The sequence below is a fragment of the Polyodon spathula genome, chromosome 24, assembly GCF_017654505.1.
Source record: "Polyodon spathula isolate WHYD16114869_AA chromosome 24, ASM1765450v1, whole genome shotgun sequence".
In the NCBI taxonomy this organism is placed as follows: Eukaryota; Metazoa; Chordata; class Actinopteri; order Acipenseriformes; family Polyodontidae; genus Polyodon; species Polyodon spathula.
The window spans coordinates 6,209,483-6,234,070 of NC_054557.1; the positions used below are offsets into that span (position 1 = coordinate 6,209,483).

Genomic DNA, 24,588 nt, shown 5'->3' on the forward strand with positions numbered 1-24,588 from the left:
AGGCCAGCTCTAATCATTCTTCAGAGCAGAAGCGAGTCAATTATTCAGAAGCCTGGGCTACAAATCTGAGGTAACCTGAGTTCACTTCTTAGCACACAGACAGATTGTGACACGCTGTGCAAGTTTACCTCTCAGTTAAGCTGTTGAATGGATTATATCACTGGGTAAGGTGAAAACGCCTCGATAATGATAAATGTTACGCTGTTACTAAATCCCAAAGCATCCGTCAAAACGGTGGTGTAAGTTCACTGTAATGTACTATACTTCCTCAGTATAATAACAACATTATCTTGATCGCTAAGTGAGTGTTTCTGAATATGACAGTAAGGGTAATATTCACTGTGACAAACAGATTTGTTTCTAGTCTCATTATTAGGGTTGGTACAGTTATTAGATTCATTACTTGTCTATAAAGCAACAATTATGTATTCTTGCAGAGATCCTGTCTTGTGGATTTAAGTGTAGGAGTATTCCCTTTCCTGACAGGGAGAAGGGGAATCTATATTGCCAGTGGCTCCTCTGTGTGTCCTTCAAAATTTACCACATTACCCAGACTATAGGGTTGCTTTATTGCCATTCTGTAATATAAACTTTCTTTGGATATAAAGAACATGAATGAAAATCATATATTTTAATCAGGAGGCAGTTTGGTCTTGGGTTCTCAATGGTGGATTGGAATGTTATGCCATAAAGTGGAGAACTAAAAAAACAAAACAAAAATAACAGCATGGCTTGAGACAAGAAGGCAGTATGACCATGTGGTTTGAGATGAGGAACAGGGAGGCAGTGTGACTATGTGGTTTGAGATGAGGAACAGGGAGGCAGTGTGACCATGTGGTTTGAGATGAATAACAGGGAGGCAGTGTGACCATGTGGTTTGAGATGAGGAACAGGGAGGCAGAGTGACCATGTGGTTTGAGATGAGGAACAGGGAGGCAGTGTTACCTAGTATGTAGAGCAAAGGGGCATTAACACTAGAAGGACCAGAGATCTTCTCATACCTAGAAGCCCCGCAGCAGTCTTTCTGACAGCTCTATTCAAAATACTTTAAATAGTATAACGAACAGTCGGATGTAATTAGTGTTTTTTTTTTTTTTTATTGAGTGTCACATAAACACCTGAACAACTGAAGCGCATATATATATATATACACACACACACACACACGTTTATTTTACAAATCAAAACAAGAAAATGTAAATAAATATCTGAACAGACATCGGTTTAACAACATACATATTTATAAAACTGAAACAATAGCAATACATTTTAAACTTTTCAACAGCAATCGGTTTATTATCAGAGGCGCAAAAGCAACTGAACGTAGATAAATATACTTTGAAGAAAACATTTTAGAGAAGAGCACAGCACAATAAGTTATAAAAAAAAGTCTTCGAAATGGTATTCCGTTACCTCGAGTCTAAGGCTGTTCACAATCAATACTGATAATGCGCGTCTCCACGCCGCCTTTCTGCTCTGCACAGGGCATGGCCAAAGTTTATTTTTATTGCACTTGCCAACCTGGCATTGGCGGCTCTCGGCGGGGTTGCCAGCTTCAGCTGTGGTCTTGTGGTTAGAGCTGAGGGACCTTTGAGGCAGCATTGCATCATGATTAAAGCTGATGTACTGGGTGGCCTGATGATTCGGCTCAAGGACATGTGTTTATCACAGAGCTTCATGTGTGTTTCAGTGGGTGGAATGTGGGGATATCTTTGTAGTGGATAAGAATGAAAAAGATACAGTAGGAACACTATGTTCCACCTTCAGTCCGGTGAGCAACATGTGTTGCGCTTTGCATAACTAAAAAGCCTGTCCTTGTGATTTATGGGCATGCTGTTGAAACTGTGTTCCTGCCAGTGTTTGCTGAAGATTATTGCTGAATATTTGTTTCCCTTGACACCTGGAAGGTGATGAGACAGGACTTTGATATTCGGGCCATTGGAAAAAGGTCTTCCTTAAACCATCTGGCAGAGAACAAAAGATTGGATTTCTAACACTAAATTGAACTAGAGTTTCCAGCAGCTATAAAGACTTCCAAGAAAACATGGTTCAATCATCACAAATAATCGCTAATACGGCTAGCTACGTTTCCTATAATTATTTAATGGGCTACTGAAATTGTATCATGTACCGAGCATAATCTTACGCTAAAGTTTAATTGCACTGATCTGTGTTATATACAGCTGAGGAGCTTTAGGCCAATTTATGGGGTTTGAACCTTAGCAGAGGTCAGAGGTCATGGGTAATGACATTGTTTTATAGAGCACATATGATTTCCATATGAACCATGACTATCTGTGATCCCTGAGGTGCAAGGAGACAGTTTTTAGCTTGACCTTTTGGAGAGGTCAAAGGCCGCGGGTGATGACATTTTTTCATAGAGCACATGTGACTTCCTGTACGTGTTCCATTATAACTTTGATCATATCACCACGCCCTAGGAGATAATTTAAATAATTTAATTATTTTAATTCCAATATGACCGCCAAACCATGTGACCTATCTGCTTTTGATTTTAGCAGTTATTACTTTATTATGGGCCGCACAACTGTACCAACAGTGAAGAGCATACGTGCGACACTGTTCTTATTATGGCCGTCATAAGTCGTTTTTCAATTATCAATATGGCTGCCAAAACGCCATTTTGAAATCGACAGTACTTCACATTACCTTCTACTATCATACTCAGTTTCATGTCTCTGGTTTATTGCAGTATGGATTTATACTTTTAATATATGTAAATACAGCACAAGTGAAATTTGTTATTTTGCTTGTTTTTTTTAACAAAAAAAAGGGATTTTACAAGGGATTTAGAAAGGACCTTGTCATGAGCAAACGTGACAGTTTTGGTGCCGATCAACACTGCGGTTTCAGACAAGAAGATCTTTGAATATTTTGCACAAATCCAACGTGAACTTGTGAAATTGTTTTGCTCGCTGCATCCATGTTTTTTAACAAAAAAAGCGGGGATTTTACAAAACTTAGAAAGGACCTTGTCATGAGCAAACGTGACAATTTTGGTGCAAATCAACATTGCGGTTTTAGAGGAGATCATCTTTGATAACATTTTTCTGTTACGGGTCATAAAAGTAGTTTTTTAATTATCAATATGGCCACCAAACCATGTGACTAAAACACGTCATTTTGAAATCGACAGTACTTCACATTACCCTCTACTATCATACTCAGTTTCATGTCTCTGGTCTATTGCAGTATGGATTTATACTTTAATATATGTAAATACAGCACTAGTGAAATTATTATTTTGCTTGCTGCGTCCATGTTTTTTAATGAAAAAGCAGGGATTTTACAAAACTTAGAAAGGACCTTGTCCTGATCAAACGTTACAATTTTGGTGCCGATGAACATTGCGGTTTCACACAAGAAGATCTTTGAATATTTTGCGCAAATCCAATGCGGTGGGCAGACCAACCGTCCAATTGATTTTGTTTCAACGTTTTGTTTTTATAGGCCATGCGTGCGCTGCATACTAACATTGTCAGATCTTCATCTTAAGTTGTTTTTGTTGACAAGAGTTTTGAAAATTGTCCAATATTTTCAGGGAATGTAGAGTAGTGGCCAAACTGTGAACTTTTTCCACTCTGGGACACAAGTATAGTTGTCCACACATAGGCATCTACCTATGTATGCGTTTTCATAACTCTGCAACAAACTTTTGGCGGAAAAATAATAATAATAATAACTGCCAAACGGCTTATCAGTACCCGTCTAAGCGTGTTTAGTTCTCAATTGCAGCAACTTCAACTGTTCCACAGAAGAAGATTTTGAAAAATGCGTCAGGCAACCATCTTGTTTAACGCAAGTTTCTTTAGTCAGTTGTATTGCTACAGTGTCAAGGATGATGCTTGTGAAGTTTCGAGTTAGTCAAGTAAACCGTTTGTCAGCTGAGGATCTTTTAAATTTCAGAAAACATAACATCTTGTTTTATAAAACATAACCATGACATATGGGTCATAAAAGTTTGACTTTAAAATTTATCGCAGAAACTTCTGCTTCGCAAACTTGATGCAGGTTTGGATGCTGATGATATATGCCAAGTTTCAGATCAATCGCTTCACCGGTTCCCAAGAAGAAGATTTCGAAAGTTTTTATCGAAAAATGCATCACGGCGCCAATTGCAAGGATGCAGCAGCAAAAAAATGTTCAGCACCTGACAGCAAATGTATCCAGCTTGTTACCTGCCAAGTCAGAACCTGGTCAGTTTTTAATTATCAATATGGCCACCAAACCATGTGACCAAAACGCCCCGTAGGAAACCCTTCTGCCTTCGTATTGGCAAGCTTGTAATCGTGTGGACTAAAATACGTAATTAATCACGTCACTACTGTGCAAAAGCTAGTAGTTATTTGTACCAAGTTATGCAGCTCTAATTGTAACTGTTGCCCTTCAAGTACTTGAATGGCATTGAGGTATGTAAAGGTATTAACATTGTCTATTCTAAAATATCACCACAACAGCTCATTAAAAGAATTCCCATAATAGTCCTCTTAATAGACACATGCTGCTGCTGCTGCTGTGTGTTAATGGATGTTGTTTATCATTGGATTATGGGTCCATATTGGACTGATGTGCTCTTATGCAGCGAGTGCTGCATTGGCAAGGAAAGTCGGTTGATGATAATTTTACCTTTTGCACTTCAGCCACTAGTACTGGTCAGGCACCCCACAAGGGGTTTCAGTAGCTTGATTGGCTGTGGATTGGTTTGTGAAACTAGGCAATTGGCTTGACAGGAGGAACGGAGTGTCTTTCATTGATCTTCCTTCCAGATCATTGTGGGTGGCAGTGATGCGTTGGGCATTTCACATCAAAACGGGGACAAGATAGTCAATAAATTTGATCATAAAATTAAATTTGTATTAATATATTTGCATGTAGAATCTTGATTTTTAGTCCTGGGACTAACATTCTCCTGTTTGAGTATTCTTTAAAAATACAAACAGTTTTAAAATAAACCCAGTAGCCCACTGAATGACCTAATTACCTGTAGAGCAGAATGTGTGGTCATTTCATATACCGTTTATATGTTGGTATACTGTGCATGATATCTGTTTGGTCCAGTCCTTTTATAAATTCTGTTCTGTGAACAAACATTTTATACATTTCAAGCAGTGTTTTGACTATTCAAATATTTATCCTAGCCTTAGGTTATGAATTTTCAATACATAATAAAAATCACTAGCACTCAATGCTACACAAGCATCTGCACTTTTCACTACAATAACACAAGAGGCTTGAAAATGCAGAGTAAAATCAATATGCCACCTATCCTGCCTAGACCAGCTCTGTGTGTTAACGAGGGAATACCAGCAGTGAGACCTCATTTGTATTCACAGAGCACTACTTTCCACACAGCCCAGCAGTAATGTTGGAAGGCAGGTGACGCTACTGTATGTCTGCCCCCATACCAGCCACTTCTGCTTTATTAATGCACCAAGGCCTTGAAGTCAGTCTCCGAGAGGGATTTCTTTGTACTGGTTGCAGCTGGTTTGGTTTAGTTCAGTGCAGTCTGTCTCTCTTAAACAATTGTTTACAGTATTGGGGCATCATTTTTCAGTGCTTTACTCCCTGGATTCCGGTTTATTTAAATGCAATCCATACTGAGTCGAGGCAAGAGATGCAATATTTTTGGCAGTGATTCATTAAGTTTTAGAAAAGTATGACCTTGTTTATGACTCGGAGGTCAAGCAATTTAAATTCCTGTTGTGCATTTTTTTTTATTATTGTTTTATAGCCAATTTTGATCATTTTATTTGTTTTTAAATATAGATTTTAAAAAAGGGGGGACATACCCTAATAATATTACTTTAAAGGGACTGAGCAAAAATTAATTTTTGCCAGGAGTTCAGCAATAAACATGATTCAAGTTAATTGTGGTTTTTAGCCGATAATATATGAATGAAAATTGTCAAATTCAAAGTGACGGCAAAGTACATTTTGGCCTTTAGTTTGCCTTTGGAATAACTTAAGTGTGCATTGTGCTTGGCAGGACTCCCAGGCATGTCCCTGCACGCCTCTGTGTGCATCATGATAAATGCAGTGTGTCAGGATAGGAGTGTAACCTGGAGGGGGAACACTGAAGAACGCAGGGAGGGGTTTCCCTGGTTACCTCGGAATCCTTCCATTGTTGCCTTCTCCTCCTGACTAAGGCAGGGACTTTACACTCCAGTAGGATGTGACGTACTATAGTTATATTGATGGCCATAAATAAAATCTGCTCTGCTCTTGGTACATTAAAACACTAAAAAGCTTCTCTCTCTCTCTCTCTCTCTTTCTTTCTCTCTCTCTCTCTCTCTCTGTCTCATGCCACAATGCTGGCTTCATACCCCCACCCCATGCTGTTTGTCCCTAAAGCTACAGTACATACAGTAGAAGGGCAGGTAATATTCATCTCCTGCAGAAGTACAAAAAAGAAGCATGTAATTTCGACACCCTAATTCAGTATCTTCTGTTAGAATCTAAACTGTTTTAATAATATTCCAGGGCATTGTTTCTCAATGCAGCCACCAGAGGGACTGTGTGTGTGTTGCCACAGCAGACCCCCCAGCCCACCAACAGCTCTTCTCACAAACAACCTTTCTGTTAAAGCTTTAAGAAGTACTTTTGAAAAAGATGCCTTGTCCAAATGTTTCTTTAGAACAGTAGTTAATGATTTCATTTTATCCACTGTGACTGGACACCGCTGGTGTCACAGGGAATGCTCTGTTTTTGTTCAAACACATTTCCCAGTTTTAGATGTAGGATGTTCTGGCAGGTAATGAGGCTGCAGGTTTAACCATAGCCACTGTCTTCTGAAACCTAGTTCTGCATTTGCTGCATACCCAGACTGGACCATTGACTCCTGCTTTTCATTCCCCTTCTGATTGTATCTTTAAGGAATTTCAGAGCCAGCGTGACCTGAATCTCACCCTGATCACTCTGAGCTTTTTATTTTGTAGGGTCACATGTCCGGACTGCAGCAGGTCACCTCCCCTAAAGCAAGAGCAATTGCTGTGGCTTACAATTGCTGATCACTCGAAGGGAGCACGTCAGGCCGATGTCAGGCCTTTGCATTGTGCAGCTGTTCCTGTGTCTTGAAATCATTTGGTGGCCACTGTACAGTATTGAACCTTAAGTAGCTGCAATTAAAAAAAAAATAATAATAATGAAGATGCTGTCCACTTGCCTTTTAAGTGGTTCTTACTGCAATGTTAATTTTTTCATTTGAGACGTCTCTGGAAGGTGTTTGGATTACAAGTTCAGGAGCAAAATTTTATTCATTTTTTATATATTTAATTTTTATATAGTCTCAATCCTAAAATTGTAGGTGATGCATAACTTTAGCCATAGCTGTACATCAGAAACTAGAACTGAAGCACTGACTTAATCAAAAAATGTAAAGAGCACTGCATTTGAGTAATTGCAGTAAGAATCATTCGCAGTGGTTGGAAACATCACAATAAGGTATTCAAAACAAATGTAGGTGTGCTTACACATGCTTTCAAGTGGCTGAGCAGACTAAGTTGTAAATGATAAAATGAAGACATTTTACTAGATGATGATCTCAGATGATGATTTGGGGTTGAGTCAGCATGTACAGCCCCCACACATGGCAGGCAGTAATTACCCTGTGATCTGTGTAGTCTGAGCTGGATTGTGGCTCATCTGCTTCTGTTGATAGTGACAGTAGGAGGACGCTAAACATTCACACGACGGGCATGTAAAAGTCAGCCTGTTTTTAATTTTCCAGTTGAAAGTGTCTTTTAATCCCTAAAGCGTAGCTAATCACAAAGGTGTAAAATACCGTCTAGCCTCAGTGCTTTCAGACAGTCATTCATTATCTGTTTTTTATTCTTTTCAGCTGTCGTAGTATGAGAACACCCCTGTGTGCTTCTAAATGCAAATCTGACAATGAAACCAATATCCTGTCTGGTTGTGTTTTTGTCTTCAAAGCTGTAATTGCTAGTAATGCTATTTAACCCTTTTAAAAGTCCCAAGGCTGTTCACTTCTTGGTGCACTGCATTCAAAAATGGCAACTGGTAGAGTTGTAAGGTTTATATTGTCTTGATTTAACTTGATAGCAAACAATAAACATTTCAAATGACATTTGAAGCTACTAACTTGAATAAGTCTGCTTGGCCTACAGTGATAATGTACTGTACCTGAATGTGATTGTTTAAACTGTTCTGTTAAGAGAAAGCGGTACAAGTGAAACTTTATAAAACTGCAGTTGTTGTGGCAATCGGCTAGCCAGCCCCCGGTCCTATTGTGACATTTACCTCCTTAGACAAAATGGTCCATTTATTGTACAGATTGTTTTATGTAGGCAGCAGATGGTACAAACTTGCTTCTGATGTCAAGGCAATTCTTTTGTTGTGCATCACTTGTGTTAATCCACCTGTCGCCATGCAGATTTATTCAAGTGTTTTTGATTGGAGGCTATTGTAAGATTTACAGTATTGTAGTTGAGCAACTGCTGTTTCCAATGACAGAGATAGAATACAAATATATGGGTTCAATTCAATTATACCCAAATACAATCCAAACAGGAGTCAATTAAAAGTTTGGAGAAGATCAGTGAATATTTAAACAGTTATCGTGTTCACCATGGACAGAGTGATGACAGAATCATTGGGGTCCACATTGTGGATTAAAAAAGCCTTGAGGGGATCGGTCCTTCGGGCAGATTGCAAAGGTTAAACTTTTGGATGTTGCAATTGTTGATCTAATGTTTCTGTGCAGCATTATTAATCATGAGAAATGTAAGCAACAGTATAATCACTGGGTCGAACCAATGCAGGGCCGTCTGCTCCCTGACAGCTGCAGAAAACACAGATAATACTGGCTGAATCTTGCAGGTCAGATTGCATGTCATCTCGGCATTACATTCATGGATACTATTGAAGATTATTCATTTTGAAGGTTATTTCTTTTGTAAGCCCTCGGATTTGCCACTTAAGTTTGTTTTTATTTTAGCTGATCAACTATGTCTCCCAAAGAGACTTTTAGAAAAAGAATGTTTAGTTCTTTATCTACTGATTCCCACTTTTGAATGCAGGAGACGGAGCACAGGCCCTGATTACTGGAGTGCAAATGGCTTGGTTTCCCATGAAGGGAAATCAGGGCTGTTACTTCCATATTAAACAGCACAGGTCTGTGTCTGCTCTTGAATGGCTCAGTGCTCACAGGTGTGATGATCTAGGATAAAGGTGCTATTTATTTAGATTTTTAAAATATTGTAAATGAAGTATTCAGGAATTGAGAGTGAGCGGTCTGTAGTGGCTCACTGCACTGTGTGATGTGCGGGTCTTGGCTGGGGACCTTTAAGCAGTGCTGCATCAGTCTTTCAGCTTCCACAGGTTAGGGAGGAAAATCGGCTGGGTTTTGCCAGCTGTCTAGACCCAGGCAGAAACTGTCTGAGATCAGGGCCTGTCCTTGTCTCCAGGGTTTGCTAGCTTGGGAAGTTCTGTTTGTTAAGTGTAAAGAGGTGATTGACTGTGCAGCAAGAACTGAGGTTGACCAGTGAACTTCAGTCCTTCAAGAATGGGTTACAGTGGGGAGGTAACATTTGAATTGAGGGAGAAAAAAATAAGTCAAATAATTGGACTCTCCTAAGAGATACAAGATAAAACATTTAAAATATAGAAGATAGACAGATTTTTTGTTATAGATGCTGGACATGGCTACAGTCAGACATGGTACTAAATGATGAGCACTGTTTTAACATTCTAACCTGGTATTGCACTGTAGCTTTGTGTTGCCCTGTAACACCTGCACCTCGCCTTGGGGGGAAAAAAGCATCTGCCAAATAAACTAATAACAATAAACATAATTATAGAATGTAATACTGTAACATCACACATTTAGTATTCTTGTCATTGCACCACATGGCACAGATTGTACTGCTTTGTCATTATCTGATGTCAGTTTTATATTTTGCATGGTATATTTATAGTCTGAAGAGTTACTGGGTTACGGAACAGCCAAGCCATATGTTTCAAACGCAGTACTTCAGTGTAGTGTGTTTCTGCCTATTAAAATACTGCACTCTCCTGACTTGTTGGAGAATGTTGTGGCTGCCACTGGAACACTTGCATTGAAGTTGATGGCAGTCATGTGGGAGCTGCTTAAGGAAACTGCAAATACGAATGTTATCGGTTAACGGTTTACATACTGTATCTACTGATGGAAAACACTGTACATTTCCCGTCTAGACCGGAGGTTCTCTAATGCTTTTTGGTGACTCACATGTTATGCCTTCCCGCAGCTCACCTTGTACTGTATATGGAGTCAGTCTTATTGCACATATACTGTGTAATGAGCTTAAAACATTAGTTATTTTTATTAATTTTTTTATAAATTCACTTCCTGGGCTAAGGAGTGAACCTGTTATCTGTTACACAGGAAGTGATTTAGTATCCTGACAAGAAAAGTGAAAATTCAAAATAGTCATTTAAAATTAAATAGTCCAGACAAAAAACTAGTAAAGGGGTTTTGAAAATGGAGTCATTGTTCTGTCACCTTTTTAAAGGGCTTTCTAAAAGTAAGAACAGTGTTTTGGCACCTGGAGGCCTGTGCCCCTGGTTAATATTTCTTAAATGAAAATGATGGCTAGTCATTTCCACCCAGCCTCTGTTACCAACTACAGGCTGCTGGCCCTCCTGCTGGAGCAGTAATTTCAATGTGTTCAATAATAAACCAAAGAATGGGAGGAAATCTTGGTGGTGTTTCTTGGTTTTTAAAGCAGGCAGTTCCCTCAGATTTTCCACGTATGGATTAACAGGTTTTTATTGCAAAAGGACTGTTGTCGTAGTGAAAGTGGTAGCTGGTATTTATCAGATTACTGTGCCAACACCTTGTACTGCTGAAATGAAGCTGAACTCCAGAGGAACTAAAGGAGACCTTGCTGTTTAACCTTACAAAGTACTGTGCACAGCCCTAATGTGTATAGGGAGTAAACTACGAAGAAATACCCTTAATTGAACTGATAATTTACTTAATTAGACCTTTTTACATGTTTTCAGTTCTTAAGTAGTTGCAGATTTCAAGATGGCTATAACGTTTTATAAGTAACTCGAACTCTGCAACTGTTTAAGAGCTGAAAACAATTAAGGTCCAATTAAGCAAATTATCAGTCCAGTTAATTAATTGAGAGCTCAGTTGGAATGAAAACCAGCAGACACAGAGGTTCTCCAGGACCAGGGTTGGGAACCACTGATCTGTCTAGTGGACATTCAAACAGCCTTGTCAATGTGTGGCAACCTAGCCCTGCCCTCTAGGCCTGTAAAGGAGGTAGTTCAGCTCCCTGCACAGTATTAGTAGTGCTGGGACGAACATGGATTTTTCATGTTTGAATGTTCTTTAAAAATTTAAATGAATATTTGAATAGTCTTATTTTGAGTTAGCTGGAAAACAAAAGTATATGTACAATTTTACAGTTTAAAAAAAGTACCCCAACAAATTATTCATTAAACAAAGGGGAGAAGCAAACTGTTTCTTTATTTTTTGAAGTGTGTTACAGGCGTGAATACCAGTTCAATGCTCTTTTTTGCTCCTTCCCACCCGATACATTTTAAGCAGTGCTTGTTGGGATTTTCAATGAAGGTTCAAAACGTTCTGTATATGCCAGATATATTTAAAAAAAATTAAAGGTGCTAATTTCTTTGATCAAATGTCATATGCATGATATTTGGTATGACCAATCCGGTATTTAAATCCGAATGGTGCAGATGAAAAGTTAACTGTGTGTTGTAAGTTGTGTTTCGAGTGCTGCTGACTTTGTCTCCTTCTGTTCCACAGCAGAGGGATTGCCCCAGGTGTTTTACTTTGGCCCCTGTGGGAAGTACAATGCCATGGTCCTGGAGCTACTGGGTCCCAGCCTAGAAGACCTGTTTGACCTCTGCGACAGGACTTTCTCACTCAAGACTGTGTTAATGATAGCCATACAGCTGGTAAGTCTTGTTGTGGAACTGATTTAATACATTTCGGTTATTTTATTACAAATCGGGACCCTAAACGGTCATTTCAGCACAGCACTGTATCATTTCTTTACATGGGGTGCTTTTTATTTTATTGGAAAGTAAGAATTCAAATGTTGTTTTATAGTTCAGACACAGCAGATCTCGTTTTTAAGTTTTGAGAAGATCTGCTGACCTATCAAATTGCTATATCTCAGGATCCATTTGAGGCAGTGTCTTTTGGGTTCATGATTTCACAGAATGACCTATTCACTCAAATATCTTTTTGTATTCAATCATTCTAAACCTAAAAAGAGAGTTTGTTGAATAGGTGAATGCCGCTTTGCTTAGCTTCATTCCTAAAGTGATATCTGCTAAATTCCAACCTGCACGTAATTGATGTCATCGTTGTGTCGTCCCCCGTCTCCCCCCCCCTTTTTTTTTTTTTTGAAGCAAGAAAACACAATTTAAATTTCTTGCTTTGTTTTTTAATATGAATTCTTCAGTTCTGGCTGTATCAGTAGATGCCATTCGTACTGCTTGGAGGGCTTTGATATTTTGATGCCTGAAACTTCAGTTCTAAACTTACAAGACCAGACCTCTTGAGATAACAAGTATTGGATTAAAAAAGAATGTTAGTCAGATACAAGTGTCAACCTTTTTATTCCTATTGACAGTTCCTGTAATTTTCAAAGCTTTCGTTATGAGCAGAAATCAAAGGGGTGCTGTCGTGATTTATCTCGTTTTAGGTGATCTTGTGGAGTTTCTATCATCTTTACTTTTACACATAGCTGCTGAGGATGTAGTACAGAGGTCTGCTTTTTCATAATACTGAAAGCTCTAATTGTGTATCGCTTGATTTGGCATGGATATGCATATTTCTGTCATACAGTCCTTGTTTATAATACAGGAATGGAAATAAGACTTCTACCGCATAGCAGTTTCACCCATTTCAGGATTGAATATGTGCATGATTAGCCCCAGTGTATAGGTAACAAGCCCATGTGTGTCTTATTAGTAAAACCAGGAATGGATCAAACAGCTATGCAATGAGAAACTTGCTGTATTTCGATCCATGTAATATGAACATATACTGTAGAAATCCGTTTTAATGATCATGAGCACTGGCAGATCTTAATACCTCTGTCCTAAAACGTATAAACCACATTTCACATTCCTTATTTTACAGTAGTATTTATAAATAAATCAAGACAAGGATTTGGAAGTCTTTCATAATGTCTTCCACAAGTTCTCTCCTCTACGTATGTGAATACAAATACTTAACAATGTTTGACACATTCACTCTAGGCTAGTATTTGCTATGTGTAAAACTAGTGTACTCTAATTTCTCTTAATGATAACCATTAAAGTACATGGTGCTAACAAAGTAATTCCAATACATCTTACCCATTATATATTGCCAACATTTCGTATGTTTCAGATTTTCCTTTATGAAAAACGCACTCATTATGGAAAAGGGGGAATTATGATTTTTGTATGGCAATATATTTTAAGCTGTTGGAAGAATATTTATCGTACGCTCCTTGCAGATACTACAATGCTACCCCTCTGGTCCACTTCGTAAGGTCACAGAAATTAAATCTGCATTGAAAACGCGTCAGTCACAGGCAAAGCAGTGATTGGTACTCAAATGCTAGCCGATGCCTCTAGCTTCTTTTTTCTGGAGAAATATATATTTATATTAAATGTCCTCAGGAAGACGTTTGCCAATTTTTTTTTATTGCTAATCTTACTACTTGAAATATCTGTGTCTTCCTCTGCAGATCTCCCGGATGGAGTATGTGCACTCAAAGAATTTGATATACAGGGACGTGAAGCCCGAGAACTTCCTCATTGGACGGCAGGGCAACAAGAAGGAACACATTATTCACATAATAGACTTTGGACTGGCCAAGGAGTACATAGACCCTGAAACCAAAAAACACATCCCCTACCGGGAACACAAGAGCTTGACCGGGACTGCCAGATACATGTCCATCAATACTCATCTAGGGAAAGGTGGGTTTAGCCCCATACTGGGAGATAGGTGCTGCTGTCAATTCAGTTGGTTCAAGGCCTCTGCTTTTATTAAATCACAGAACTTTCTCCTTTTGGCTCCTTATCAGCAAACTGTTCAGTTCAACAGCTTTGCAAAGCAGGCCTCCTAGGTGATTCCAGACTGTTTGTTGATGCAGTGTAAACAGCAGCTAATATGTTTCCAAAGAACAGCCTGTATTTGTAGCAGTGTGTAGGGTGGAGAAGGTTGTAATGTTGCACGGTATTTGCCATTTTGAAGTCGAAACCAAACAAAGTAAACACTGCTGTGCTAATTCAGTTAAGGAAAATATCCTGGGGAAATGCACTCCATTTAAATGAGACGAGTCATTTGGTTTGTAAACTTGATGTATCTTAAAGTACATAGAGCTGACAAATAATCCCAGTAAATTGGGTCCCGAGTGGCACACCTGGTAGAGGCACAGCCAAGTGGTGTGTAGGGCGAGTCATGCAGCACAGGTTTGTGTCCTGGATGTGCAGAGTCGCTGTTATTCGCTGGGGGTTCCAAAGGCAGCATTGCATTGGGAGGTAAAACCGGCAGGTACTGTTTCTCCTCATCGCAGTGCAGCAAACCCTGCTGGCCAGGGACCCAGTGAGCTTAGAGCAGAGACACGCAGGGCTGGCCTTTGTCCTCCAGAGACTGGTAGCTTACGGACATCCGCTGTCGAGTTCCTGGTTGTAAGAGGGGAAGCTGGCTTGGTCGTAGGATCTGAGGATGCCGACAGAACCTGCAGATCTCGTGAGCTGTGTGGGGAATTGCTGCGGTGAATAAAAAATGATTGGACATTCCAAATTGGAGAGAAAATCAGAGGTAAAATAATTGGGCACACTAAATATTTAGAAAAAAATGTTGTATATACAATAATCCCAGTAAATATTACCTAATATGCCATGCCACTCATATTTTCCATTGTAAAATATGCACACCTTATGAAATGTGGATTTTTTTTCTTTCCACTATTAAAAATCTACTGATTGTCTTACTTTTATCATAACATATCACAAGAAAATGAGACACTTACAAAATGACAGTAATTCATATTAGGTAACATTTACAGGAATTGTTTTGTTACCTCTCTTCCCTTACTGTCCAGTGTCATTCAGGCACTACATTTTGACACCCCCTTCAACATACCATTATTAAATGTGCCTCTGAACTCGACTAAGGGCTTTATTGAAATGTAGGGTTTTTTAAATGGCTTGTGTTGGCTGGTTTTATGTCCTTGCTTGATCTTTTTCTTTTTCTTCCAAAGAACAAAGTCGGCGGGATGACCTGGAAGCATTAGGCCATATGTTTATGTATTTTCTCCGGGGCAGTCTTCCTTGGCAAGGGCTAAAGGTATGTTTACAGATTTTTTTGTTTTTTAATTAACTAATGAAAACTGCTGGTTTTATAAACTATGAAATGCTAAATAAACCACCATGAATCCGTGTTGCTTTGCAGGCAGACACCCTGAAGGAACGCTATCAGAAGATTGGAGACACAAAACGAAACACTCCCATAGAGGTTCTCTGTGAGAACTTCCCAGGTACGATCACATCACAGCTTGGCTGTCATCCGCAGAATACTGACAGGATTGGCAAACATGTCTTGACAGGAATAATATAAAGTGTTTTTCCTTCAAAGATCTCACATTTTCCACTATAAAAGACACACATTGTGGTAAACGTGTATTTATTTCTCGATCGCTTCTTGAAGATATCTGTGTGTGTTCAGATTTCAGTTTGATTTCAGTTTGAGGATAAGAAGCGATTTGGAGCCATGTCTTGCTGTATTAGAAACATGAAGAATAATGTGCTTCTATAACGCCCCTCTTTCTTGTTCCAGAAGAGATGTCAACATACCTGCGCTATGTGAGACGGTTAGATTTCTTTGAAAAGCCAGACTATGAGTATTTACGGACGTTGTTTACTGAGCTGTTTGAGAGGAAAGGCTACACGTTTGATTACACTTACGACTGGGTCGGGCGGCAGATTGTGAGTATTTACTTTTATTTATCGTTGTTTCTTGATTATAAAATTGCCAGTAACTGGGTAATTAACAAGAGTAGAATACTTTCTTTATCGTAAGGTTGCCATTTGGATTTGTTTGGAAAAAGTTGGAAAACAAATGCATTGTAGTACTTCTATATGGCTTCAAAGACATCCTACGTTTTCAGTTACAAAATGAAGAACCTCAAAAGTTCCCCCTGTTGTTGACGGTCTAAACGCCCCAGTTTTAAACGCTGCTTGTCTCTTACTCAGCCCACGCCGATGGGGTCGGTTCACGTGGATTCGGGAACATCAGCAATCACACGCGAGAGTCACACCCACAGAGACCGGCCTTCCCAGCAACAGCCGCTCCGCAACCAGGTGGGTGCATGATCCACTGAGCCTGAGGCACTCGCACACCACAATCGACATGCATTGAATTCACTCCGTTTATATGCTAGTCTCAGATTCTTGGTTATCAAAGAACCACATCCCTTGCATTGTGCATTTAGTATATAACTTTTGTGTATAGGCAGGCTCCACCTTTTTTTAAAGCTTTTGTTAGGAGCCTTAGTACAAGAACTCAAGTGCTACTGAGCTGGCATTATGGGGCAAATGGGAGCCCTGACCACTTTTGTAACCAGATACTCAGTAAAGGTTTGCATTATAATGAGGGAAAGCTGTACATTTAAACACAATGTGTTTCTTTTCCACTCGCTGTGTCTCCTATGATTCACATGACTGTTGATTCTCTTGTCATTCCAAACAACCAAGAAATTCTGCAGTTTTTTCCTAACCAAGAACTTAATCGTTGATACCAAAATGTACTTTATTTGACAATTTAAAATGATCTTTCTAAAAGTGTAGAAACAGGCACATCAGCTAGACGTTGGATGCATCATATATCACAATTTGGGCACACAATAAAACTTTCATGCTTTCATTTCATTTAACAGTAATATGTTGCTATAAAATGTGCACTGCACAGTTTGCATTGAACCCAGTCTCTTGTTGGCGTTTACTTTCTTGGTATGATAGCATCACAATTTAAGTTATTGGTATATTTTCCTGTCAAAATGTACCTTGTTATTGTATGTCTGTATCCATGTTTAATTGGTGTTAAAATCACAGAGAGTAAGCTGAGGTGTTTTTAAAGATGCCTCTTGATTTAATAATGGTGTTCATTTTAAAACCTGCATTGCCCCACAGTCTTGGAGCCAGTTAACTACATACTTCCAAAGGCCAACCTGCTGTGAACTCCTACAATATCACAAAACCACACAGTCAGTTTACATTTCACAAAGGGCGTTTCAGCTGTTGGGACGCGAGCTTTTTTCCCCTCACTGTTTAATAATAAACCAGTCTGTGGGCTGTATATAAAGGTAAGACTTTTATTTGAAGCTGAATCAAACGTACAACTAGTGCCTTCAGCGTACTGATTAACCAAATTCACTACATGCACAAGCACAATATCAAATGGTATTGGCATCCAGAATGACTAAATGCACTTTAGTGCTGCATTTAGAAAGGATCCTGATATAGATATATAAAATAAATTCATTCAATGACAAACTACAAGTCTTTTCCAGTGTCTTCATGTTGCATCATGTGATGGCAAGTGGGTGTCCTTGCAGCTAAAACAACCTTGCATAAGGAATTGTATTTTTGTGCAAACTTGAACCTGATTTGTGGTGCACAGTAGCTTTTAATACAAAAATACCTTGATTTTAAGATCATTTTAAAGAACTAAAACGGGAAGCCATCTGCCAGTTTACTGTTGTAACATCAGTGACAGATGGGAAGTGGGGCAACTGAGATGCTGCTTATTGATCGGTGAGCAATGGGAACGCCCTGAGCAGGCAAGGCGATCCCTCACTTCCCAGCTCTGCAGCGCGCAGTATTAGCTAGCTCTGTCTGTGATTCCACTCTGCTGTATCAGCTTTCCCAGGACCTATAGGTTCATACTGGAAACACATTTATGTTAAAGCTAGCCAGAGAAGAGAGATGAGCACGTTCTAATGTTTGGACTGCTAACCAAATCCATCTTTTTTTTTTTTTTTACGTGTTGTTAGCATTATCATGGGTTGCCATTTTTCCTGTGTTGAACATCTTTTGCTTGTTTTTTTTATACTTAAGTACAAACTTAAATAAAACAGCGAGTAGCACTGACTTCTGTAGCGCTTGTCTGAGAAATATCAGCATATTCCAAATAGTATAAAATACAAAGAACAAACTCCAGCAGGAGGAGTATGGATAATTCCACAGATGCTAGTAAAGGAAGTTCATTTTAAAACCGCTTTTAAATCCGTATTGGGCTTTGAGTTGCATGAATGCTTCACAGGGCAGTCAGGCCAAGCTGTTTAGACCCCTCTGCTGCTCACACTGAGAAGGTGTTCACTGCTGGATCTACCTTTTAATTTAACTATTTACAGAGATCTTAAGTCCACTTACTTCAGCAACTCATGTCACAAGTGAAGCGTGCCATACGTTTAAAGGAGCGATAACCAAGTCTTTAACATCAATTTAATTACTGTAACATTTTACTACCAACAACACCTCCCTTTTATTGTTAGTTATTTTGGGCCCTTGCCTGTTTCTTTAATTAAAACAAAGATATATTTGAATTTGGGACCTGTCAATAATTTAAAACACAACGCTGCAAGTTAAAATATTCTGTTGCTTCTCTGTGGTCAATCTCTGCAGTGGTCAAGCTGGAAGAAGACAGTTTGACCTACAGCACAGTAAGCAGTTGTTGTAGTTCTTGTAGCCATAGCGTTGTACTTTTTAGGTTTAATAAAATACACTGAACAAAAATATAAACGCAACATGTAAAGTGTTGGTCCCATGTTTCATGAGCTGAAATAAAAGATCCCAGAAATTTTCCATACGCACAAAAAGCTTATTTCTCTCAAATTTTGTACACAAATTTGTTTACATCCCTGTTAGTGAGCATTTCTCCTTTGTCCAGGTAATCCATCCACCTGAGAGGTGTGGCATATCAGGAAGCTGATTAAACAGCATGATTAATACATAGGTGCACCTTGTGCTGGGGACAATAAAAGGCCACTCTAAAATGTGCAGTTTTGTCACACAACACAATGCCACAGGTGTCAAGTTTTGAGGGAGTGTGCAATTGGCATGCTGACTGCAGGAATGTCCACCAGAGCTGTTTTGCCAGAGAATTGAATGTTCACTTCTCTACCATAAGCCGCATCCAACGTCGTATTGGAGAGTTTGGCAGTACGTCCAACCGGCCTCACAACCGCAGACCACGTGTGACCACGCCAGCCCAGGACCTCCACATCCGGCTTCTTCACCTGTGGGATCATCTGAGACCAGCCACTCGGACAGTTGGTGAAACTGTGGGTTTGCACAAAACAAGAATTTCTGCACAAACTGTCAGAAACCATCTCAGGGAAGCTCATCTGCGTGCTCGTCGTCCTCACCAGGGTCTTGACCTGACTGCAGTTCGGCATCGTAACCGACTTCAATGGGCAAATGCTCACCTTCGATGGCCACTAGCACGCTTGAGAAATGTGGTCTTTACGGATGAATCCCAGTTTCAACTGTACCAGGCAGATGGCAGACAGCGTGTATGGCATCGTGTGGGTGAGTGGTTTGCTGATGTCGACGTTGTGAACAGAGTGCCCCATGGTGGCGGTGTGGTTATGGTATGGGCAGGCGTAAGCTACGGACAACAAACTCAATTGCATTTTACCGAAATTTGAATGTACAGAGATACCATGACAAGATCCTGAGGCCCATTGTCGTGCCATTCATCTGCCGCCATGACCTCATGTTTCAGCATGATAATGCACGGCCCCATGTCGCAAGGATCTGTACACAATTCCTGGAAGCTGAAAATGTCCCACTTCTTCCATGGCCTGCATACTCACCAGACATGTCGCACATTGAGCATGTTTGGGAAGCTCTGGATTGACGTGTACGACAGCGTGTTCCAGTTCCCACCAATATCCAGCAACTTCACACAGCCATTGAAGAGGAGTGGGGACAACATTCCAGAGGCCACAATCAACAGCCTGATCAACTCTATGCAAAGAGATGTGTCGCTGCTGCATGAGGCAAATGGTGGTCACACCAGATACTGACTAGTTTTCTGCTCCACGCCCCTACCTTTTTTTTTTTTTTTTTTTTATATATATAAGGTATCTGTGACCAACAGATGCATATCTGTATTCCCAGTGAAGTGAAATCCATAGATTAGGGCCTAATGAATTTATTTAAATTGACTGATTTTGTTATATGAACTGTAACTCAGTACAATCTTTGAAATTGTTGCATGTTGCGTTTATATTTTTGTTCAGGGTAAAAATATCTTCCACAATTAAATAAGGTTGATCACACTAATAAGTAAGGAAATAGATTTTGGAGCTTTGGTTTACCACTCTTTTATATTAACTGGTACATGAATACTAAATATAAAATAATCTTAGTTGGGCCGCGGGGTGGGGGGGAATTGTTCAACCCCTTACATCAGTCACTTGTCAATTTAAAACTGTTAGAAAACCCTTGACATGAGATTTAAAATAAATGCAGTTTGTTAACCTACACATAGAGAGAAATAAGATGATTCAAAATGGGCATGTTTTTCCACCTTCAGACACATTTTTTCCGATGTGGGTTATGAGTTTCTCAGCTCTTCTCTAGCCTCCACACAACACCTACACTGGGACCCATTTCTCAAACACTCATGGTGTGATATAGCATTAACTGCAAATTGAAGAAACACCGTCCCACAGTTTGGTCCAGATGAGCTGGAATGACCGAGGAATAAGTGAAGTAGGTAGAAGAGACATGGCTTTGACCTTGGTACCAAATCTAAAAGATAGGTTAAGGTAGAACACAGAGGTCTTAATGTAAACAATGGGTTTGTTCTAAATCCCACATGCTGTTCGGTAAGCCTTTAATATACCAAGCATTGTCTATGCCCACTGGATACCACTAAATTAGCACAGTATAAAAAGATTAGAGCCACAGCACCTGCTATAGGAATGAGTAGTTCACAACTCTGCCCTAGAACATCCACCAACCCTGTGGTATAGCTCATTGTTCTCTTGCAGTGTTTTTTTGCCAAGCTCTGTGTTTTGATTATCTTTTTTTAATAACTAACACGTTCTCTTATTGCTTTGCTTGGGCTCCCCTCTCTGCTGTGCTGCATGACCCGGTTTTGCACCACTCGCCTCCCCCTCTCGCGTTCACTAACACCCTCCGAGCAGACGGCTTCTTCAGAACGCAGAGGAGCCTGGGAAGTGCAGCCCAATCGGCAGACAAATACCTCTTACCTAACGTCCCACCTGGCCGCGGACAGGCACGGGGGATCAGTACAGGTACACACATTCAGGACTTGTGGTCCTGTCTTTTTTGTGTTGGTGTGAACTGGGAGCTGTTGGCAAGTCCACTGTAGGTGCTGTGAATAAGATGTAAGCATCAGAAAGAATACAATATGTAACGAAATGGTGCTGTGAAAATACTGCTAAGTTAATCAGGGTTAAGACAGTTTCTATTGGTTATCTTCACTAATGCATTCTACTTGTTTAGATTCACTTTTTGTATTTTCTGTTTTGTGTTCCCACATACTTGTGACTTTAAAAATAAAAACTTTGCAGCACCCCTGTGGCCTCGGTAGAGCTCTTTTGAATAACATCAGCACAGCACACCAGAGTGTAACTATTAACCAGCCCACTGCAAAACTGTATTTAAGAAATACATCAGTAAAGAAATACCGCACAGAACAAATGTGACACTTTACGTCCTCTGTAGCCATAGTGTTGCTGGGGGACAAGTTAATGGTTACACTTTGGTGTACCAGATGTGCAAATGAGCTATATTGAGGCAACCTTGGTGCATTAAACAGATTGAAAAGTCACAAAGGTTTGATCAGGAAGAAAGTATACAGACTGAAACTAGTTAAGATAACTCAAACCCATACCAAACTGCTCTTTTTAAGCCTCTTTAATATAAATGTTGCATTACGTTGGAACACGCCATTTAGCACTCTGTTTAGAAACTGGTCTTCAATCCTGAGCTTCTCCTTTTCTTCCCACTTACTCCAGGTTGTCAGTTCGACCAATGGAGAGCTGAATGCAGACGACCCCTTGGCTGCCCACTCCAGCGCACCAATCACAGCCCAAGCGGAGGTGGAGGTGGTGGACGAGGCAAAGTATGTACAGTAGGACCCTTACTCCTTTCCACAGCACTGCCCGGGACTCTCCAGTGATGGCAACCTTATCTGTGCTTTTGCATGACTGTGTGCACTCATCTCCATGTGTTCTCTGTTCTGCCAGGGTGGGAGGGTAATGTGGTTGCAAAGGGAGGGAGTATTTTGCCACTGGGTATGCATTTGTTCCAGCTGGGGGTGGGTGAGTTGCCTGGTCCAAGTAGATGGATAATTATCCATGAGTTTCTCCCGAGGGCTACCGTTTTAATACATCCTCCTGGTTTCTCTACTTTTAATTCTGATGTTTTTAATTACTAGGTGAAGTGATTGTTAATTGTGCAGGGAATTTATCGCTTCATGAGGCCACATTACAGAACAATTTCTTTACCAATCTTTTAATTCATTTGTTCTCATTAGGCATTACAAAAGCATTTGCTAAATCTGTTAACTCATATCAGTTATTTGAATAGTGATTTTTATTCCAGCTTTCATTTTTGTTGGGATATCTTTAGTCTGATAAAATCGTGGAAGGAACTAGTATTATGAAAGTTTATTGTAAAGTTGGGAAGGAAAGGACACCATCAAACAAGCCTGCTTTTGCTTCAGCTGCCACAATGGGATGAGAGGATGCCCACTGACCTTCATTTATTTGAACACTAAATTTAAACAATAATAAAAAGTAATTTGGAATACCTTATTGGGTCATGTACACAACCAAGGCTAATAAAATTAATATTGACATTGAAAAAGTCGTAGTTATATATTGCTTGTGTGCTTCACCCAGCACCTCATGAGCCTGGATAAATATAGGAAAGACTGTTCAGGAAAATTGATACTGTCATTTATTTAAAGTGGAGACAAGTCTGTTTCCTGTGCACTGATTTACACAAGATCCCTTCAGACCCTAGTTTGATATGATAATGGAAACATTTTAGACCCAGCATTTGACTAACAACTAGAGCTTGTTCCTTTGATAATCATTTGCAGGAAAAAACAAAACAAAACAAAAACATGTTGCTTCAGTTACAGCAATAATGAATCAACCCCAATTTGCATCTCAAATGTAAAAATAAAAACAAAGGTTTCCATGGTTACAACATGAAACCAAAAGATCAAATGCAGTTGATACATCCCTGTTTTTCTGACCACATGTAAAATATTTAAAAGCCTTAGATCTTTAAGGCAAAACAGAAGAGTGGGGCTTTGGCACACTGTAAAGACGTGGACTGACAGACTGGAGCTGTTGGTGTAGCCAAAAGCAGGGTACAGGCAAGTTCAGCCTAAACCATGCCGACCCAGTGGTGAAACTCCACAAATACTTCATGTTGGGTTTGGGGCTGATCTGATGTAGTGTTGTGTGATCTGCTGCCTGCTCTTTTTCGAATGATCTCTTTTGCTTTTAGTCCAACTCCAAAGGGATTTATCCGGGATGCCAGCCTGACGGCTCGGTCTATAATACAATGCAAGTGTTCCTTTTGATGTGTTCTCTTGTGATATTACAAACGTTAATAATCCAGAGCCAAATTGATTCCCACTTTATTATTATTGTTGTGATTCATCATAACCAAGTCAGTTGTAACACAACTATATTGCTACCCAGCGTAGGAAGACAGCGACAGAAAGGCAGACCTTGTGATTGCTTTAGAAAGTCGTGCTCTTGCATCTTTCCCAACATCTCATTGTGAAAACGTAGCTCTTCATTTCCCTTAGGACTCCCGAGACTTAACAGGTTTAGGTCAAGTCAGTAAACCAAGCTTGTACTGTAAGAGGCACCTGCTCTGGGGAAAAAAAAATATATATATATATATATATATATATATATATATATATATATATATATATATATATATATATATATAATAATCAAAATGAAATGAGTTCAGTGCTGATGTAACAGCTTGTCAAATCACTGAATCCTGACTGTCATGACTAATAAATAGCAATATCCACTGATATTGCTGGGCTGCCTGTTTTAGTTTGGTTAATAGCATAAGATGAAGCAGAGAACAGTTTACGGTGACAAAGGGCATGAGCATTACTTTAGAGGGGAATTTTGCGATTGTAAGTCATAAATCAACATTTATATTGTAGTAGATTCTGTATTTTTTATTAGTTTAAAAAGCAAATACTGTAGAGTGCAGAGTAGGGTAGAATTTAGAAGCTGTATAAACAGTAGCTAGGATAGATTTTAATGAAAGAAAATTCTTTATTTTTACTATTTTGAGGAAGTCATTACCAAACAAAACCTTTTAGTGCTGTTTTATGTGAAAGGTTATTTAGGGCAAAAATGTTAACTTTGCTCCAGTATTTCAAATAGAACACCACCTTCAATCTTCACAACAAAACAAGTTTCTGGGCAAGTTGTTTAGTTTCAATATTCCCAACATGTTAAACAGTTACAGTTCTACAGTTACACAACTGGTACATTT

The 24,588-nt window shown here is 39.5% G+C and overlaps 1 protein-coding gene across 4 annotated transcripts in view; it reads left to right on the forward strand.

Annotated features, from left to right (window-relative positions):
• Positions 1-24,588, forward strand: part of LOC121299010 (casein kinase I) — a 69,211-nt gene that overhangs the window by 36,302 nt on the left and 8,321 nt on the right. The window contains exons 5-12 of one of the 4 annotated variants that reach the window (XM_041226436.1): positions 11,798-11,949; positions 13,740-13,974; positions 15,264-15,349; positions 15,455-15,539; positions 15,839-15,987; positions 16,255-16,362; positions 21,219-21,329; positions 22,056-22,162. In XM_041226436.1, coding sequence (XP_041082370.1) covers positions 11,798-11,949; positions 13,740-13,974; positions 15,264-15,349; positions 15,455-15,539; positions 15,839-15,987; positions 16,255-16,362; positions 21,219-21,329; positions 22,056-22,162 — 1,033 coding nt within the window. The remainder of the gene's footprint in view (positions 1-11,797; positions 11,950-13,739; positions 13,975-15,263; positions 15,350-15,454; positions 15,540-15,838; positions 15,988-16,254; positions 16,363-21,218; positions 21,330-22,055; positions 22,163-24,588) is intronic. The other 3 variants (XM_041226437.1, XM_041226438.1, XM_041226439.1) reach the window with 3 other exon arrangements.